Source organism: Chelonia mydas, chromosome 1, assembly GCF_015237465.2.
Source record: "Chelonia mydas isolate rCheMyd1 chromosome 1, rCheMyd1.pri.v2, whole genome shotgun sequence".
Classification (NCBI taxonomy): Eukaryota; Metazoa; Chordata; order Testudines; family Cheloniidae; genus Chelonia; species Chelonia mydas.
In genome coordinates this window covers 247,971,430-247,990,060 of record NC_057849.1, presented here as the reverse complement: position 1 = coordinate 247,990,060, position 18,631 = coordinate 247,971,430, and the positions used below count along the sequence as shown (strand labels likewise).

The window sequence follows — 18,631 nt, the reverse complement described above, 5'->3', positions numbered from 1 at the left end:
CCCCTACGTGTAGGAACCAGAGGGGGGACATGCCGCTGCTTCCAGGAGCCATGCAGAGCGGGGCAAGCTCTGGACCCCGCTTCCCGGTGGGAGCTCAAGGGCTGGATTAAAACATCTGGAGGGCTGGATGCGGCCCCTGGGCCGTAGTTTGCCCACCCCTGACCGAGAGGATAATAAGGTTGTAAGTAATAGCCAATGTGGATTTGTCAAGAACAAATCATGCCAAATCAACCGAATTGCCTTCTTTGACAGGGTAGTAGGTTAGTGGATGGGGGAAGCTGTAGATGTGATATATCTTGATTTTAGTAAGGCTTTTGGCACAGTCTCACAAGACGTTCTCATAAGCAAACTAGGAAAATGTGGTGTATATGAAATTACTATAAGGTGGGTGCACAACTGGTCAAAAGACTGTGCTCAGAGGAATTGTTGATGATTCACTGTCAAACTGGGAGCACATGTCTAGTGTAGTACTATTCTATATTGTCATTAATGACTTGGATAATGGAGTAGAGAGTATGCTTGTAAAATTTGCAGATGACAAACGGGGAAGGATTGAAAACACTTTGGAGGATAGGATTAGAATTCAAAACTACCTTGATAAACTGGAGAATTGGCCTGAAATCAGCAAGATGAAATTTAATAAAAGACAAGTGCCGAGTACTACACTTAGTAAGCAAGAATCAAACGCACAATTACAAAATGGGGGATAATTGGCTAGGTGGTGGTAGTGCAGAAAAGGATCTGAGGGTTATACTGGATCACAAATTGAATACAAGTCAACAATGTGATGCAGTTGTGAAAAAGGTTCATACCATTCTGGAGTGTATCAACAGGAGTGTCATATGTAAGATATGGGAGGTAATCGTCCCACTCTAGTTGGCACTGGTGAGGCCTCGTCTGGTGTACTGTGTCCAGTTCTGGGTGCCACGCTTCAGGAATGATGTGGGCAAACTGGAGAGTAACAAAAATAACACTCTCAGAGCTAGGATAATGGACTAGATGGACCATTGGTCTGATCCGGTATGGCAATCCTTATGTCTCCCAGCTGAACTACAGTCTATGGGCATTCTCTTTGTGTCATTACTTAGTGTGTCCTGGGTTTCAGGTTTGATCTGTGCTTGGAGATTAAATGTGACATTTTTTCTTTGGTTAATTTCCAGTTTGTGTGTACTAACATGCACATCAGACCTGAATTTTTTATTTTTATATTTATATAAAAATAAAATAGTAAAGGTTTTGAAGGGAGAGAAGTAAATCATCATTAATTCTAATTTAAAAAGAATGTGACTCCAAGTTTTCTTTCTTTGTAGGTTGTCCTGGAGTGGAGTCGAGACCAGTATCATGTTTTGTTTGATTCTTATAGAGACAACGTTGCTGGCAAATCATTTCAGAATCGGTAAGCTCTGGTGTAACTCTTGGGGTTATAGTGTTGCATATTTAGCTATTTGGTGTGTTTGCCAGATGTTTAAGATGCAGTAACATACTGTATAGGTGGATGTTTTTCCTCCTACAAATTTTAAGTCTGTACTAAAGTTGTATTTGATTTTACACTTTATGTATTAAATCAGAAAATGTAAATTGGAACCGATAGTGATATGAGAACTCGGATTTTAAACTTGTTTAATAGCAATTTTTACACTACATTAGCACTTCAGTCTGGACTGAACAAAATAGTTCTTTTTAGCACTGCAGAAGGGAAAAGTGACTAATTTCGCATATTAAAGTGTGTACATATAAATACACAAGTAAAGTTCCAACTTGGTTTATTTTTACGTATCAGGAAGTTTTGTTTTCCATATGTTGTAAGTTTTCCTTCATCTTGTATGGAGGTTATTGTTAAGTGGAAAATGTCACAAGGCATGGAGAAAGAGGCCCTTTTAAACAGAATAATTTTAAATCAGAGAAACTGGTCACATCAGAGTGAAGCCTGAGTCATATGAATAGTTATTCTTCAGTTGTGACAACTCTTGGGAGGCTTCTTAGAGTCTTTTATTTCACGTTTTGAATAATCATGGGGTCTACTGTTCAGGAAGTCAGTACGCCTGCGGGCTGTAATGTGGGAGAAGCTACTTAGGGTAAGTCGTTTGGTTTCTTTTAGCCTCAGTAAACTCAGCTGGAAACTTGTCTAAAAAAGAGGACCTCACTGAAAACCAGATGCTGAATCAGAGTTAAAATGTTTTGGGTCATAGGACCATATAAATTAGTTGGGTAGGGGTAAGTGGTTAGATCAAGTAGTCCATCCCCCTGCTAGTACAGGATTGCTCTCTACTGTACATTTTATTGTTGTGCGTTAGACCTCCCACTGCTTCCGCTCACCTCCCCACCCCCAAAAAGATCAGTAGATAAAGGAAAGTGGGCACTTTTGGAGCTCTTTTAGATGATAATCGTTAGTTTAGAGCTGAAATGTTTCTGCAGAACTATGCAGTGGAGCTTTTTGGTCTGTTTGTCCCTATCCATATCGTTTTCTAAAATGCCTGTCACTATGGTAAACTGGGTACAGGGATTTAGATAAAACAGTGGGGTCTGTCCAAAAAGGGCATGAAAATCTCAGCATTGTTGTATGAATATGGTCAGTTTTCTGTTTTGCAATGTGCAGCCTAATTCTTTTCTGCTTTGGTTCTTCAGGGAATGCTTCCTTTTAGAGGAGACTTTTGCCACTCTTGAGCTGAAGGATCAGTGAATGAGTGTAACTGGTTACTGGGCAAGTCCTAAAGTTTTCACAGTAGGCACCAGAGCTGCTCAGTATTTGGAGTTCATTAGCTTGTCTTTACACTTGCTCTGTCAGGTGTGATAGGAAGGGGTCCGCGGTATTGGGAGGTTTGTCAGGAGATTTGAATACAATTAGCTATTCCATATTGCAGTTTTCCTGGAATTGGCATACCAAAAATGACTTTGGTTTAGGGGTGTATTTTTCTTGCATCTGTCAGCTACAGTAGTACAAGTCTTCCTTGTTACCTAATCCTGGGAATATGATTAACTGGATATCCTTAGCACATGAGCTGAATCAGTGTGGGGCTGGTGGAATCTTTTGGTGAGGTTTTACAGACATGATGTGACTTTTGCTTTTTGTATAACCTGTAGATAGAGGACTTCTGATTTTGATACTTTCTGTCCTGTCTGTGTTTATGCTCTGAAATGAAACTGAATGAAAAGGAGGGACCCACAACAAATTGGACTTCGGAGAATTGTTCCCATGAAAGTAAACAAATATTTAAATGGACGGAAAGTAAAACACACCTCTTTCAGATATCAAGTGATCAAGCAGTTTACGGCAGAGGGCAGTACAGTTTTTGGGAAAATGCTAGTACATTTTCTACTTTGTTTAGATCTCTGGTGTAGTGCCTTTTAAAAACAATAAAAGAACATCTCTGAGGGAGAGGAATTATTTACGCTCAGGACCAATGTGGACACAAGAACAAATGGATATAAACTGGTCATTGGGAAGTTTAGACTTGAAATTAGACGAAGGTTTCTAACCATCAGAGGAGTGAACTTTTGGAATAGCCTTCCAAGGGAAGCAGTGGGGGCAAAAGACCTATCTGGCTTTAAGATTAAACTCGATAAGTTTATGGAGGAGATAGTATGATGGGATAACATGATTTTGATAATTAATTGATCTTTAAATATTCATGGTAAATAGGCCCAATGGCCTGTGATGGGCTGTTAGATGGGGTGGGATCTGAGTTACTACAGAAAATTCTTTCCTGGGTATCTGGCTGGTGAATCTTGCCCATATGCTCAGGGTTTAGCTGATCGCCATATTTGGAGTCGGGAAGGAATTTTCCTCCAGGGCAGATTGGAAGAGGCCCTGGAGGTTTTTCGCCTTCCTCTGTAGCATGGGGCACGGGTCACTTGCTGGAGGATTCTCTGCTCCGTAAAGTCTTTAAACCACGATTTGAGGACTTCAATAGCTCAGACATAGGGTGAGAGGTTTTTCGCAGGAGTGGGTGGGTGAGATTCAGTGGCCTGCGTTGTGCAGGAGGTCAGACTAGATGATCATAGTGGTCCCTTCTGACCTTAGTATCTATGAATTCCTCGACAAACTATTATACATTATGATGTGACTTTCTTCAATAACATCATAAAGTTAAAATTTGACTTATGTACATAGGAACACATACTTATGCTTAAAAAAAGTACACATTTTTATTTTGTGAGTGATTTAAAAAAACTGGTGATTTTATTATTAATAATTATAAGAAATTGTACTAAGTAGTTGTAAGGACAAGGAAAATTTCTTATTCTTGCCTTTAAGGCTCAACATTGCAGCTTTTCTTTCATCTCCAGCCTGGTCTTTTTCAGCATTCCCATGAGACACATTAGCCTCAATACCTCCTCCTTGCCTTCTCTTTGTTTTCCTTTCATGCTGTCTGTGGTATGTATAATGCTTACCCCAAAACTGTTCAACAGATCACTTTCCTCCTCTTATTAATAATCTTAAAAACTTGCTGATTCAGTCTTGCATGTGAGAATCTACATGTTAACTGTATGATTTTCACCTCTGTCCTTCCTCCCCCATCTATTAACAACCCTTGCTTGTTGTGGCATGTTGAATTTATATTGTATGCCGTTCTGGGACATGACCAAATAATATTTGAGTGTTCCAAAAAGCGCTAGGTACCAAACAAAGCAAGTGACGAGATAGTCCCTGCCCAGTACCATAGAGCATACAATTAAAATGGACTGTGACACAGCAAGTGAAGGCCACAAATAGGTGGGAAGGAGGGGAAGAAGATGAGTGAGGCTGGGGAGGGAAAAAGATGCAGGAGATATAGAGCCAAGAAGGAACAGAGTGGGGCTCCAGGCATCGGGAATGGAGTAGCAGAGTTGTAATCTGGGCCCAGGGAGATGGGAAGAAATTGGAAAGCTGAGGTGGGGAGGGGAAAGAGCTAGGGCTTGTAGTAGGACTGTGCCAGCAGGTGAAGGTGGTTAAGAGAGTTCTTATCTACTCTGAGCCTCACCACACAAATATAGAACCAGCTGTAGGAGGTGAGCCTGGCAGGCTCTGATCTCCAAAGGTAGAAGCAACAAATTCCTATAGCTGCAACTAAATGCCCTCTTCAGAGCTATCCGCTCCCAATTCCTGGTCAAACAAGATCTGACGCCCCCAACTTCCTTGGCTGGCAACTGGGAAGTGGGGCCTTGTAAGGGAGAGGAGGAAGTATGGTAAACGTAACACTTTTAAAAAAAAAAAATAAGACAATTGTTTTATTGACTGGAAACCTCCCAAATTTCAAAGTTTCATTTAATATTAAATTCCACGTCAGATATGTAAAGGGATCCGCTTTATGCAGAACACCTCGTGGAGAGACTTTATACTGAGCAATTGAGGAGGAAGATGCTGAAGTAGCCTTTTTTATTCCCTTTTAATTTTAAAGCACAATAATACGATAACATACCTTTTGAGATTTAAAAGTCTGTAAGTTATTTTTTGAAGAGGCAATGCAAAATTTACTAAAAACTTGGAAAAAGATTGACTAAAGAACTACAATTTTCTCTCTTAATGCTATTGAATAATCCTAGTGATAGTTAATCACTGTACTCTATTAGGTATAACCTTTGTAAAATACTTATTTTTTATTAGTGTTTATTAGTAACCATTAATCCCACAACAATGTTAGGTTTATATGGAATCATTTTAAGAAAAAAAATATGTATAGATGAGAGTTTGGAAACAGTTTTAAAAGCAGCCTTCAGATTACGCACATACAAACAGTTAAGTGAAATTATGATGATATTTTTTTCTAATCTTGTAGACACTGGTTGTTTTATATTCCCTGCTAATGGAGAACAGACTTGTCAAACCAGTATTATAACTGAGACATAATATTTTTATAACCAAATACATATAACCATAAAATGTTTCTTTCCTTAATTTTATTTACAAATTATGTGGCTGCATAGGGCAGTACTGTAATAGGCACATTTTAAATATAGTAGCTTATATTGTACTTCTAATTGATATGATATATCCATATTTACTGTTAGTGACAGTTTAAAAATAATACATTTTAACAGTCAAAACTAGCACTAAAAATCTCCCATTATTTAAGAAAGAATTGGAATTGAGATTATTTTTCAATTCAGCTCCTCAAAAGAAGAGTGAGTTAATAGGCCTTGCACTATACCCAGAAAGTCAACATACTTAGGCTTTGTTGGACTAAGGAGGGAAGCAAATTCCAGAGTCAATGCTCTTCCACTTAAAACTCGCAGGATCTAGACATACAAATCTAGAGACTGTCTGCCTGAATAATCCATCCAGTCACAACCCATAAAAAGAGCTCTTGTTACTCAGATTCTAAGCCATGATGGGTCTGATGGGTCAAAAACACCTTAAATTACACCTATTAATATATCAGAAGCCAGTGCAATCCCGTGACGCAGAGGTGAAATAAACTCCATGTGACACTGCAGAGTGACAGGTTTCAGAGTGGTAGCCGTGTTAGTCTGTATCAGCAGAAAGAACGAGGAGTACTTGTGGCACTTTAGAGACTAACAAATGTATTTGAGCATAAGCTTTCATGGGCTAAAGCCCACTTCGTCAGTTGCATTTGGTGGAAAATATAGTAGGAAGATAGATATACAGAGAACATGAAAAAAATGGGGATTGCCATACCAGCTCTAACGAGACCAATCGATTAAGGTGGGGTATTATCAGCAGGAGAAAAAAAGCTTTTGAAGTGATAATCAGGATGGCCCATTTCAAACAGTTGAAAAAAAGGTGTGAGTAGCAGTAGAGGGAAAATTAACATGGGAAAATAGTTTTTAGTTAGTGTAATGACTCATCCACTCCCAGTCTTTATTCAAGCCTAATTTAATGGTGTCCACTTTGCAAATTAATTCCAGTTCTGCTGTTTCTTGTTGGAGTCTGTTTTTGAAGTTTTTTTTTGTTGAATAATTGTGACTTTTAGGTGTGTAATTGAGTGTCCAGGGAGGCTGAAGTGTTCTCCAACTGGTTTTTGAATGTTATAATTCTTGACATCTGATTTGTGTCCATTTTTTCTTTTGTGTAGAGACTGTCCGGTTTGGCCAGTGTACATGGCAGAGGGGCATTGCTGGCACATGATGGCATATCACATTGGTAGATGTGCAGGTGAATGAGCCTCTGATAGTGTGGCTGATGTGATTAGGTCCTATGATGGTGTCCCTTGAATAGATATGTGGACAGAGTTGGCAATGGGCTTTGTTGCAAGGATAGGTTCCTGGATTAGTGTTTTTGTTGTGTGGTGTGGTTGCTGGTGAGTGTTTGCTTCAGGTTGCAATTATTCAACAAAAAAACTTCAAAAACAGACTCCAACAAGAAACAGCAGAACTGGAATTAATCTGCAAAGTGGACACCATTAAATTAGGCTTGAATAAAGAATGGGAGTGGATGAGTTATTACAATAACTAAAAACTATTTCCCCATGCTAATTTTCCCCCTACTGTTACTCACACCTTCTTGTCAACTGTTTGAAATGGGCCATCCTGATTATCACTTCAAAAGTTTTTTTTCTCTTGCTGATAATAGCCTACCTTAATCGATTGGTCTCGTTAGAGCTGGTATGATAACCCTCGTTATTTCATGTTCTCTGTGTATCTATCTATCTATCTATCTCTTCCTACTGTATTTTCCACTGCATGCATCTGATGAAGTGGGCTTTAGCCACGAAAGCTTATGCTCAAATAAATTTGTTAGTCTCTAAGGTGCCACAAGTACTCCTCGTTCTTTCTACTGCAGAGTGAATATCTGTAGTCCCCAGACATAGAGCTTTCCGTGTGTTTCAGGAGTCGTCTCATGCAGAATGCATTATTGTAATCCATTCCAGAGGTGACAAAAGCACAGACAGCTGTGGTGGAATAGGAATAAAAAAGGAAACATTGCAACTTCCAAGCCAAGTGAAGATAGAAAACATTGTTGACCACCACTGCTATATTGAACACCTAGAAGTAGCTGATGATCCAAAAGGCACCTTTAGGTTGTGAACAATTGCAGAAACAGTTATTTTCTGTGATTGATTTTTTCCAGCATAACCTTTGTCTTATCTGAGTTTCAGCTAACTGACTTTCACACCTGACCAGACGCTAGGAAAACCAATTAACTAAACTTTTATCTCCAGGTCTGGTAAAGCTGAGCTGTAGACCTGAGTTTTTCTCGCATGCTGCTGGGACTGCAATCCAGATAGTTTCTCAGTCTCTTCTAGCAACCTCACGTGCACGTTAAACAGGAATGACAGACTAAGGCTCTGCAGTACTGCTATGTGAGAGAGCTCTTGAGACAGTGGAACAATTATCCGCTAATGTCTGTCCTGTTGAGCAGTTCTGTTCTTTCCCCTTCAAATACCATCTATCCTTGCCAACACCACCTTGTGGTCAACAATATTAAAAGCAGTTGATAGATCAAGAGAAAATTGAGTTTGTTTTCTCAGGGCATGAGTGTCGTGTCATTCATGTGAGAACACAAATCTACCAATCTCACTAAGAGATTTATTCAAGCCTTACTGATTAAAAGTAATACAATGCTCTGAGATCATAAATAGCCTAACATTGAGTGTCAGCATTTCAAGACTTTGAATAGACATAATAAATTTGCTTAGCTAAAACTAAATTTTGTAGCGGCACTGAACCTAACAGAAACTAGTCAAACCTGTTGAATCCAGATCAGTATTGGAAGTTCATTTTTATTTGGCTGGAACAAACCCTATATTTATTTAGCGAGTACTTTTTGGTGTTTGAATGTTTAACAAAAGTCTGTTATAAATTCAGACCTTGCTGACTTCTTTTTTGGCTGAAAGACTATTATGCAGGGGGGTGTTAATTTTTTAAAAAAGTTCAATCAAATTCTGAGTTTTTGTACGTTCAAAAAACTCAAGTTTAGATGGAGACAGTGAAAGATAAGGACTAAATTCTGCTTCAGTGGAGTTGATTTCTGATTACAGGGGGAATTGCATTGGGTTGTAAGTACAGGTTTTGGCTTAAGTGTATGCATATTATTAAATTATTTTATGCAGTTGACTTGGATAGAACAGGATGACTGAAAACCATTATTCTGAATCAGGTAGTTTTTTGATTAAGCCAAAGTTAAAAGCTATCATGGTGAAGACTATGGACAGTAGAAGTGTGGGGCATTTGTTTTCTCCCACAATGATGTGTGTTAGGAGAAAATTTGTGATGTTAATTGGTCATACAGTAACTCCTCACTTAACGTCCTCCTGCTTAACGTTGTTTCAAAGTTACATCGCTGCTCAATTAGAGAACATGCTCGTTTAAAGTTGTGCAGTGCTCCCTTAGAATGTCGTCTGGCTGCCTGCTCTGTACACTGCATGTAAGATTTTGTGGAAGAGCAGCGACTTTACAAGGGAGCATTGCACAAGTTCCTCCTCCCACTCCCTCCCAGCGCTTAGGACGTTCTGGGGGTGGGGAAGGAGCGGGGATGCGGGGTGCACCGGAGAGGAGGTGGGAAAAGGTGGGCCTGGAGCGGAGCAGTGACGGGAAGAGGCGTGCCTGGAGCATCCCCCAGCAAAGTCGGCACTTGTTCTTCTCCGGGTAAGCTGCCACTGCTGCTGCAAAGTTGCTTCCTAGCGTCCTTGCCTGCAGCGGGTTGTGCCTGTGTGGGGTAAGCCAGGGGCACTTCCCAACCACAATACAGTACAGTACAGTATATAATGCCTTTTGTCTGCCCCCCCAAATTTCCTTGGAACCTAACCCCCCGCATTTACGTTAAATCTTATGGGAAAACTGGATTCGTTTAACATCGTTTCACTTAAAGTTGCATTTTTCAGGAACATAACTACAACGTTAAGTGAGGAGTTACTGTACTATAACAGGGCTGTCCAATCTTAGGGTTACAGTCTGTCACCCTGAATGTGTTTAGTAGCCTATCCATAGGATAACTACTCCACATGAGTAATGGGGCAGAATGTAGCCCTTAAAATGCAAAACCCCAAAAGGATAGTTTAAAATACTTGTTCTTCATACTAAAGTACACAGATCAACTACAGTGGGTGCATCAGCCTGCTTGTAGCTTGGGGGCAGAATCAGCCCTGCCAGTCACTGACAGCAGGGGAAAGTCTTGCATCCTGAAATTCCCTCCAGTTTGCTCTTCCCCCATGGTGGCAGGCAGCTCTGCCATACCCTCATGCTGCATAGATTTTTGGAGTGAAATTCCAAAATTTATTTCAAATTTGTTGCTAAAATTCATCTTAAATAATTTTTCTGGCTAATTTCCAGCCGTGTCTCAGAACTGCATTTTTGGGAGATTTGTCCCCTCAGCTCCAACTCCCCTTCTGAGGCATTTGCAGTGGCTGGCACCCTTGCAGACTTCAAGGGGAGAAAGCTCAGAAAGCCAGGGGCTACGGTTAAGGGGTTGAGTCTCTCGCTCCCCCCTTTAACACGTGTCTCACTGGGGAGCTCTGCTGACTATGTGGGGATGCAGTTTCCCTCTCAGCAGATTAGGCAGGGTTACCTCCCTAGGTGGGAAAGGAGTTCTGATGGACAGGATGCATCCCAGGCTGGATGTGGTCACCACAGCTCCCTCCCCTGGCAGGAAGGGAAGCATGCAAGACCAGAAAAGAACTGGTTCTGGGGCAGGCAGCCCTGCCTCTCCCATCTTAACTCAGAGGAATGAAGCCAGAAGGGGGGCATGCCAGATGGAAGATCTTGCCTATGTCCCCATAATCTACACCAGCAACCTCATCTCTGATTGTGGACCTCAGCCACCTTCTTCACCTCCAGTTCCCTGCAGGCCATGGGTGGAGGGCATCACACACAGCACAGACACTGCCAACACAGAGTGTACAGTAAAGGGTCTCTGGGTTCAGCTTCATCCCCCTCCTGCCATCCCTATAGCAGCCTGGTCAAGTCTTTATACTATAATGTTCTCAGCGTGTTCAAAACAAGGAAGTTTTGGACAAATCCCAACATTAAATGCTTACGGCATCAACCTTATTCCCACCCTGCATGGCCATAGAGCACGACCTTGGAATTATTCTGCTCCTTACAGCACTACCCAAATCGAACCCCTGTAAGAGGTGTCATTATATTTCCTAGCCAATAGAATAGGCCTTCTGATGGCTGTTATCTTTAATCAGGTGAGCTTTTATGTGAAGTTGGGAGTTTCTTTAATAAGACCCACTGTTATACTTTTATATCAGAATGGTAGTCCTCACAACTGTAATTTGTTCCCTAAGTAAATTCAAGAAACATTCCTTCTTTGGTTAAGTATCAGAGTCCAGTCATTAGAAGCACTGATAATCTCAGGGCATGTCTTTTTTGTACTGAGATCTGCTAGATGGGCATTAGCAGGAATGCTGGACAATTGGTTCAATCGCTCTCAGCACCCCCACTATACAAAACTGTAAACCCTGGATATAATGGAAACTACTTCAAGCAGCACCCTAGTTCTAACACCTATAATATTAGTTCACTAAATTCTACATATTGGGCATCTAGTTTTAGCTAATACCATTTCTTTTCTTTTGGCAGAGGTCTTCTCCATGCCTTAGTACCCAGGGGAAGATGGAGGTCTTATATATAGTCTACCTCATTTTGGATGTCCATATTTAAAGCATGACCCTGCTTCCCACCCTAAAGGCACACTGATATAAAAATCCCAGTGTAAAAGATCTGTGGACTTTGGCATGAAGAAAAATAGGGAAGTTTATCTGTGCTCATCTGAAAAATTCCTTTCTTCAAGTAATAAGGTTCACAGACCCAGTCAACCCTGGAAACAAATGGATCATCCAGAATAGAAATGGAAATTGACATCCAAGAGTTTGGATTTGTTATTAGGTTGAATTTATTATGCTCTGCAGCAGGAAAAATAATTGTAATTTTCCTGAAAGTATGTTTAGCGCAATATGTAATTTAAGAAAGTAGATTTGAATTATCCTGGCTGTGGAAGTTATATCAATTGGAGGGCACTTCAATAGGTGGGGCATTTCCCTGTTGCCAGTATCTGTCAGTTCTGGTTCTTCCCCCAAGCTGCAAGTAGGCTGAAGTACCCATTGTAACAGGTCTGTGGACCTTATTACTTGAAGAAAGGAAATTTTCAGGTAAATTTTCTTACTAATTTATTCTAAACTGCTATTGCTGCTTCTGAACCAAGTTTGCTAGAAGACCTGTAATCTCTCCTGATGCCTTATGGGAGTGCAACTCAAGACACTAGAGTTGGATCAGGGATGAATTTGTCCGCTGTTGTTTAGAGTCTATATTAGGGACCCTGCTTTTAGCTGTTGGTTAATTAAACTCAATGCTATTACCCAAGAGAGACTCCTGGAGTGAAATCCTGGTCTCGTTTAAGTCAATGGGACCAGAATTTCATCCCTTGTCTTGTCTTTTTTCTCTTGTTCTATATAATTTACCAACAATAAAGGCATGATTCAAAATAGTCTCTGTACTTCAGACTGTTTTGTCCTCATCTGAGTAGTCCATGTACTAAGAGTGTGCCTGGATCTTTACGTGGAGGATTTGAAAGACGATTATTTTAATAGGAGGTTATTCAAAGTCATTGGATAAAAAATTGGAGTGAAATAGGAACATGTTAAAGCATTCTCTCATTGAGTATAACTAACATTTTGACCACTTGTTAAGTTTGATGCAGATGATCACTTTGTCTATCGCCTTCTCTTAGTTTTACTTCTGCAGTGTTGTGTTAAAAGCTTTTGTATAATTGGGATGATAATACACAGACAGAGAGCAGCGTTTTACTTTGTTCAGTTTTTAACACAGAGTCAATGAGTTTCAACTGTCTTTTGTATTACAATGTAATCCATGCTACTGTCATACACTTGTAAATAGGTTATACTGCTCTTTCTTGTGGTTTATGTAGACTCTGTTTGCCCATGCCAATTGATGTGGTGTACACCTGGGTGAATGGCACAGATATTGAGCTGATCAAAGAATTGCAACAGGTTAGAGAACAGATGGAGGAAGAACAGAAAATAATGAGGTAAGAATCTGTTCAATGGAGACATAATACAGTTGTTTCTAGCTGGCTGCAGTAATGCTTAATGGATACTCTCCATTTTCTTTTTTCTTTTTGCCATGTTACTCTGCATGGACAGCCAAACTAAGACTTGTCAGTTTTATTTCCTTGTTCTTATACACTTGGCCTTCACCAAAATGAACTTCTTTCAAAACTCCTTCCAGCAGGGAAGAGCTGACTATTCGGGCAGCCTTTCAAATACAAAGAAAATATTAATTTATTGTGACCTTGTCATATCTCTTGTTTTTTAAGTGCCATGCACAAAAGTGGCTCTCTGTAAATAATAACTAAATTTGGTTTAGTTTCAGAACTCTGCAAGAGAGAGTTTTTTTTTAAATAGGAGAAAAACCTTATTTATGCCAAACTTTTTGAAAGCACAATGAAACATTTCTTTGTATTTGGGCTTTGTTAAAAACTTCTATTAAAACCTGTGCTCGAGTGCTCCTTTTAAAGTTCAATTTTGAGTATCATAAAAACTAAGACTGTGCAGAGAAGGATATACATCACTTGAAGATATAAAACAGATTAGTTAGCTCTACAGGGCAAGGGAACTGCGAAAATCATGCATTGCAACATTCAAGGCTTCAGTTTTTTAGGTATTAACTTTTTCTGGACACACCTATTTAAACTTGATTGTATTATAAAATTATCCACCACAGACTTCAAACGCTAGGCAGCCCACTATTCAGAAAACAAATGCTGCTGCTGCTGCTGCAGGTTATGTTGTCCAGGAACACTTGATTCAGTTCTTGGTGGGCAACTCTTCAGGCTTTTTACCTAATCTATTCACCACCTAGAAAATCATCTCATTCTGTTACTCAAGCTGTTAAAGTGTTCAGTTGTAATTAAAAACAACAACAACAAAAGTAAATAAAAGGTAATACATTCATCCATTTTTCATATGTTACGGTCTGTAGCTAGGTTGTTAACATTAATTGTCCAATTGAAAAGTGAAGTTCAGTGTTCATGTGGCATTTTATTAATATTTTATTATTATTGTTTACATAGCAATACCTGTCAGAATGTGCTAGCTGCTTTCCAATATGGGCATAATCCTGGCTCTGATAACCTTACAATTTTTGCATATCTAATCTAATCTAATCTAGTTTTTCCTCGTGTTTTACAAATATTAATAAATTTAGCCTCCCAATACCAATGTGAGGTAAGGAAATATTATCATCTCCATTTTATAGATGGAGAAACTGAGACACATAAATTGAATGCCTTACCAAAGCTCACACGGGAAGGCTGGAGGAGAGTCAGATAGGTCACCTGAGTCCCTGTCATATGCCTTATTCACAAGATCATGTGTTTCCTTCCTCTGCAAATACATTTTCCTTCATGTCCTCTGGAGTAATTATAGCGGAGTGTTCTGTTATGGAAATCATTCAGTTTCACAAGACATTCTATGCCCAGGTGTCTGAATATTCAGCCCAAATTCTTTATAATTGACTCAGGGTAATTTAATGTAACTTTTTTTTTGTTTAGGGAAATGCTTGGGAAAAATACAACAGAACCACCTAAGAAAAGGTAAACTTTTTTAGCCCTAAATAATGAAGTCAAAGAAAGCAAGAGATGGCTTACGTTTTTGTTTGAAATTAATTTCAGTTTATGTGGTATGTTTGCTCTCTGGTGACCAGTGCATTCTTATCTTTTGTATCATTTCAAACAATTTAAAATCACAAATATTTGCACTGAACAAAGATAATGAGTATATTGTGAAAATGGGTGTGCTTCTCCACAAGTGAAAGTTTGTAATGTTTAGAAATTGTGGACTTGTTGTCTCTGTTCTCACATAATTTACACTTTAAAGGTTGGCCCAATATATATTAAACAGAGTCCTGTATAACCCAAAAGCATTAAAGATTCTCTCCTTTATACTGTGTTCACCTTTCCTTCTACCTGCATAGTGTTACAAGTAACTGCGTATAATATAGAGGTGCCATGTCAGTATGTATTGCATTCTAGATATTACATTACAGCTTTTCTGTTCTAGTTGATCATAGGTCTCAGGAGCTATGTAAAGATTTCCACAATATTTCCCGGAAATGGACAAAGGGAATAAAATCTGAAATTTAATTGTACGAGCTGTTTAGAGCTTTATTCTAAATGCTTCATAATATGCTTGTGTGAAGATTTTTAGTCACTGTCTGGGCTTTCCCCAACAAGAATGGCCTTTCTGATATGAACTTGACTCAATGTTTTAAAAATATATTTAAAAATATGGGGATGGAAAGTTGTGGTACTCTCTGAACAAATGATGCTTACCAAGGTCACCCCTCTGGCATTCCTTCTTTCAGGATGGCAAATCTGGTTATTATAGTCCATACTGTGGGCCAGATTTCTCATAGGCTGTTCGGAAAACTGCCTTTTTACGGTTAGCTGGGGGATGAAGGGCTATTAATGGCGCAGGGATAGTATAGATCGCCACCCTCCATTCTGCACGGCACTTTGCTTGGTTTGCTGTAGTTTGAAGATCATTTGGGTTAAACCACAGTTTTTACAAATGTTAACACAGTAAACAGGAACTTTTAAAAAATTGTTTCTGGTTTTCTTTGGGGTGGTGAGGAGATAAAGTCAGCGATAATGTGGATGAGTTAAAGTTATAGCAATGGGATTTTTTTTTAGCAAAACAACCCTCTTTCCTTCTTCCAGAATAGTAAGCCACTTACAAATATAACAGGGGTCAGATTTTACAGCAACATGGTCAGAAGTATTCAAAGAAATGCTGCTAGCAGACTTCTGTATATTGTGTCTCCCAAATGTTAACGATATGTTAATTTTCTATTGGCATTAAATATACTTTTGATATTTTGTTCTAGTGAGAAGCACCTGGAGTGTTTATTGACACACTGCATTAAAGTGCCAATGCTTGTCCTAGACCCTGCCGTGCCTGCCAACATCACTCTGAAGGACCTGCAATCTGTTCATCCTTCTTTACAAGCTGCTAACAATATATTCTTTATAGCAAAACCAAAAAATCCTTCTACCAATGTGACAGTAGTTGTTTTTGACAGTCCTAAGGAAGGTAAGAACGGGTTTGTTGTGTTTTCAATCATCAGAGGGAAAACCAATATTTTTCTTGGTACTAGCGTTGCAAGGTGAACTGGGCCTTTATCCAAACAATTTCTTACCACAGACCAGTCTCTAGCTTTTTTCACAGGGCCTTTCCTGCGCAGCCATGCCTGGGGTCCGTGTCCAGCTCTTTTGGTGAATACCCCCACACCTGATTTTGCTTCATACCTGCTCTTTTTAGACTGACCAAGAAGCTAGCATGGTTTGTCAGTATTCCTTCCTATCCTAGCCGCCATTCTTAGCTGAAATCAACAGCAGGCTGTGCTTGGGCCTTTGGCCTTCTTTAAAGGGTCAGCCCTTTGTTTTGTAGCATCATCTGTCTGTCCTGGTGGACTGTTCCTTTTTGTCTCTCTGGAAACCACTTACCATGTAGCGGGTGCTACAGTAAACAAATAATAGACTGCATTTAATAAAGCTAAAGGAAAAAAGGCCATGCTGACAAAGCTGACATAACTGTATGTTTGTTGTTAACGGAGTATTTTCCTGTTGAAGTGCACATGGAATTCTTAAAAACATGCACTTTAAGGCCACTGTGACAGAAGGAGTGTACTCTCATCAATCTGTACTTCAAGGTGCTGATTTTTTTGAGTCCTGTAAGCTTTTAAGTGGAATTTTGAAGTTTTGCCCACCTGTATGTTGTGAACGTCCATGTTGCTTCCTTTGTAGGTACTCCAGTTTTCCATACCTCTTCAGACATTTGTACAAATAGTTGGTTATTAAGTACACCAGTGGTTCTCAACCAGGGGTACGCATAACCCTGGGGATATGCAGAGGTCTTCCAAGGGGTACATCAATTCATATACATATTTGCCTAATTTTACAACAGGCTACATAAAAAGGACTAACAAAGTCACTACAAACTAAAATTTCATACAGACAATGACTTATTTATACTGTTCTGTGTACTATACACTGAAATGTAAGTACAATATATATATTGCAGTTGATTTATTGTATATGGTAAAAATGAGAAAGTCAACAATTTTTCAGTAATAGTGTGCTGTGACACTTTTTTGTATTTTTAATGTCTGATTTTGTAAGCAAGTGGTTTTTAAGTGAAGTGAAATTTGGGGGTACGCAAGACGAATCAGACTCCTAAAAGGGGTACAGTATTCTGGAAAGGTAGAGAGCCACTGGTGTACACCACGCTGACCCTTACACTGGGAAAATAAACTGCCTCCTGTAAAATATAGTCCTCTTCCTACTCCAGACACTTGTGGATGCTTAGGAGCAGGGAAAGTTGGACCATTGTCCACTACATTAGAAGCATCTCCTTTATTGGCCTGCCTACCGAATACAAGGCACTAACATGGTAGAACATTATGTTAAACCTTAAACTCAGATTTATTTTTTTTAAAATAATTGTCAGACTCCAACCATTTGTTCAGGTGATGTTGTCTTGTACAGTACTGTGAATGCAGTCTCCTGTGCTCTATTTCTGTCTCTGCCATTGAATTGCTGCTTGACCTTGGCAAATCATTTTAACTCCTTTTCCTCAGTCTGTCTGTAAAATGGTATTACCTCCCAGAGTTAGTTATAAAGCTTTTTGGGATTCTTTGCTGAAAAGGATTATATCACTGCAAAGATTAGTTATTATATGAATTTGACATTACAGGTAAATTGCTGTATTCGATAACATTTTCAGTATTGTACTGATAATCTTAGAAAGTTGATCTTTTAGACAGAGGAGAATAAACCCCTAGAAAACCTTTTTGAATGTATTGTACTAAATACTAGATCCAATACTGTACAACAGGAAATTATATACTTGCCAAAAATTAATATTCTTTACCTTAGAACAAACAGCAGTGTCTAGGTATTTAGCATTTATATAAAAGATTCTCAGAGCAGGTACAACTTCTTCATTTATCTTAATGTATAGTGTCAAGCAAGTTGTCACCACCTAACCAATAACTCATAAGTAATGCAAACAACTTGTGGCACTGTAACCCATTCACATTCTTTTTTGTAAAATTTTAAGCTTTAATTTGCAAGAGATGAATTTAATTAATAGAATGTACTAAAATAGTGACCTCTGGAACCATTTATTTATTTCAGCTGAAGATGCCCATTCTGGAATGTTAAAAGAAAGCAGCAGACAGACAGTATGGAGAGGTTATTTGGTATGTTTATTTAAGAGTTAAGTTAATTACTTAAATTTTTTAACTAAACTGTCAGATGTTGTATAAATTTAATTTTCTTTTCCTACGTTTTTAAAAAGTATTTCTTTCACTGTTTGCCTAAACCTGTGTGTAGTATTGTGAGAGAGTTTTTAAAATAAAATAAAGTATTCTAGTTTTGAGGTTTGGGTTAGGTGTCAAAATTAGCTCTCTTATCTGGAGAAAGGTTTGAGAGATGTGTGAGTGAATCACTGTGGGTTTTAAAAAAACAAAATGAGAACTAACTAGAAATTCTATTTTTCTTGTAGACCACAGACAAAGAAGTACCAGGTTTAGTGTTAATGCAAGATTTGGCTTTCCTTCGTGGATTTTCAGCTACATTCAAAGAGACAAATCAGCTAAGAGCAAAACTACCAGAGAACTTGGCCTCTAAAATAAAAATGGTAAGAACTTGCAGGGGAGAGTAGTTTGA

General features: G+C 39.0%; 1 protein-coding gene across 9 annotated transcripts in view; it reads left to right on the top strand.

The window, feature by feature from the left end:
• GNPTAB (N-acetylglucosamine-1-phosphate transferase subunits alpha and beta) overlaps positions 1 to 18,631 on the top strand; it is a 69,829-nt gene that overhangs the window by 11,489 nt on the left and 39,709 nt on the right. For all 9 annotated transcript variants that reach the window (XM_037879498.2, XM_043541785.1, XM_043541796.1 and 6 more), the window contains 6 exons: positions 1,311 to 1,396; positions 12,809 to 12,928; positions 14,453 to 14,494; positions 15,787 to 15,992; positions 18,098 to 18,162; positions 18,468 to 18,602. In XM_037879498.2, coding sequence (XP_037735426.1) covers positions 1,311 to 1,396; positions 12,809 to 12,928; positions 14,453 to 14,494; positions 15,787 to 15,992; positions 18,098 to 18,162; positions 18,468 to 18,602 — 654 coding nt within the window. The remainder of the gene's footprint in view (positions 1 to 1,310; positions 1,397 to 12,808; positions 12,929 to 14,452; positions 14,495 to 15,786; positions 15,993 to 18,097; positions 18,163 to 18,467; positions 18,603 to 18,631) is intronic.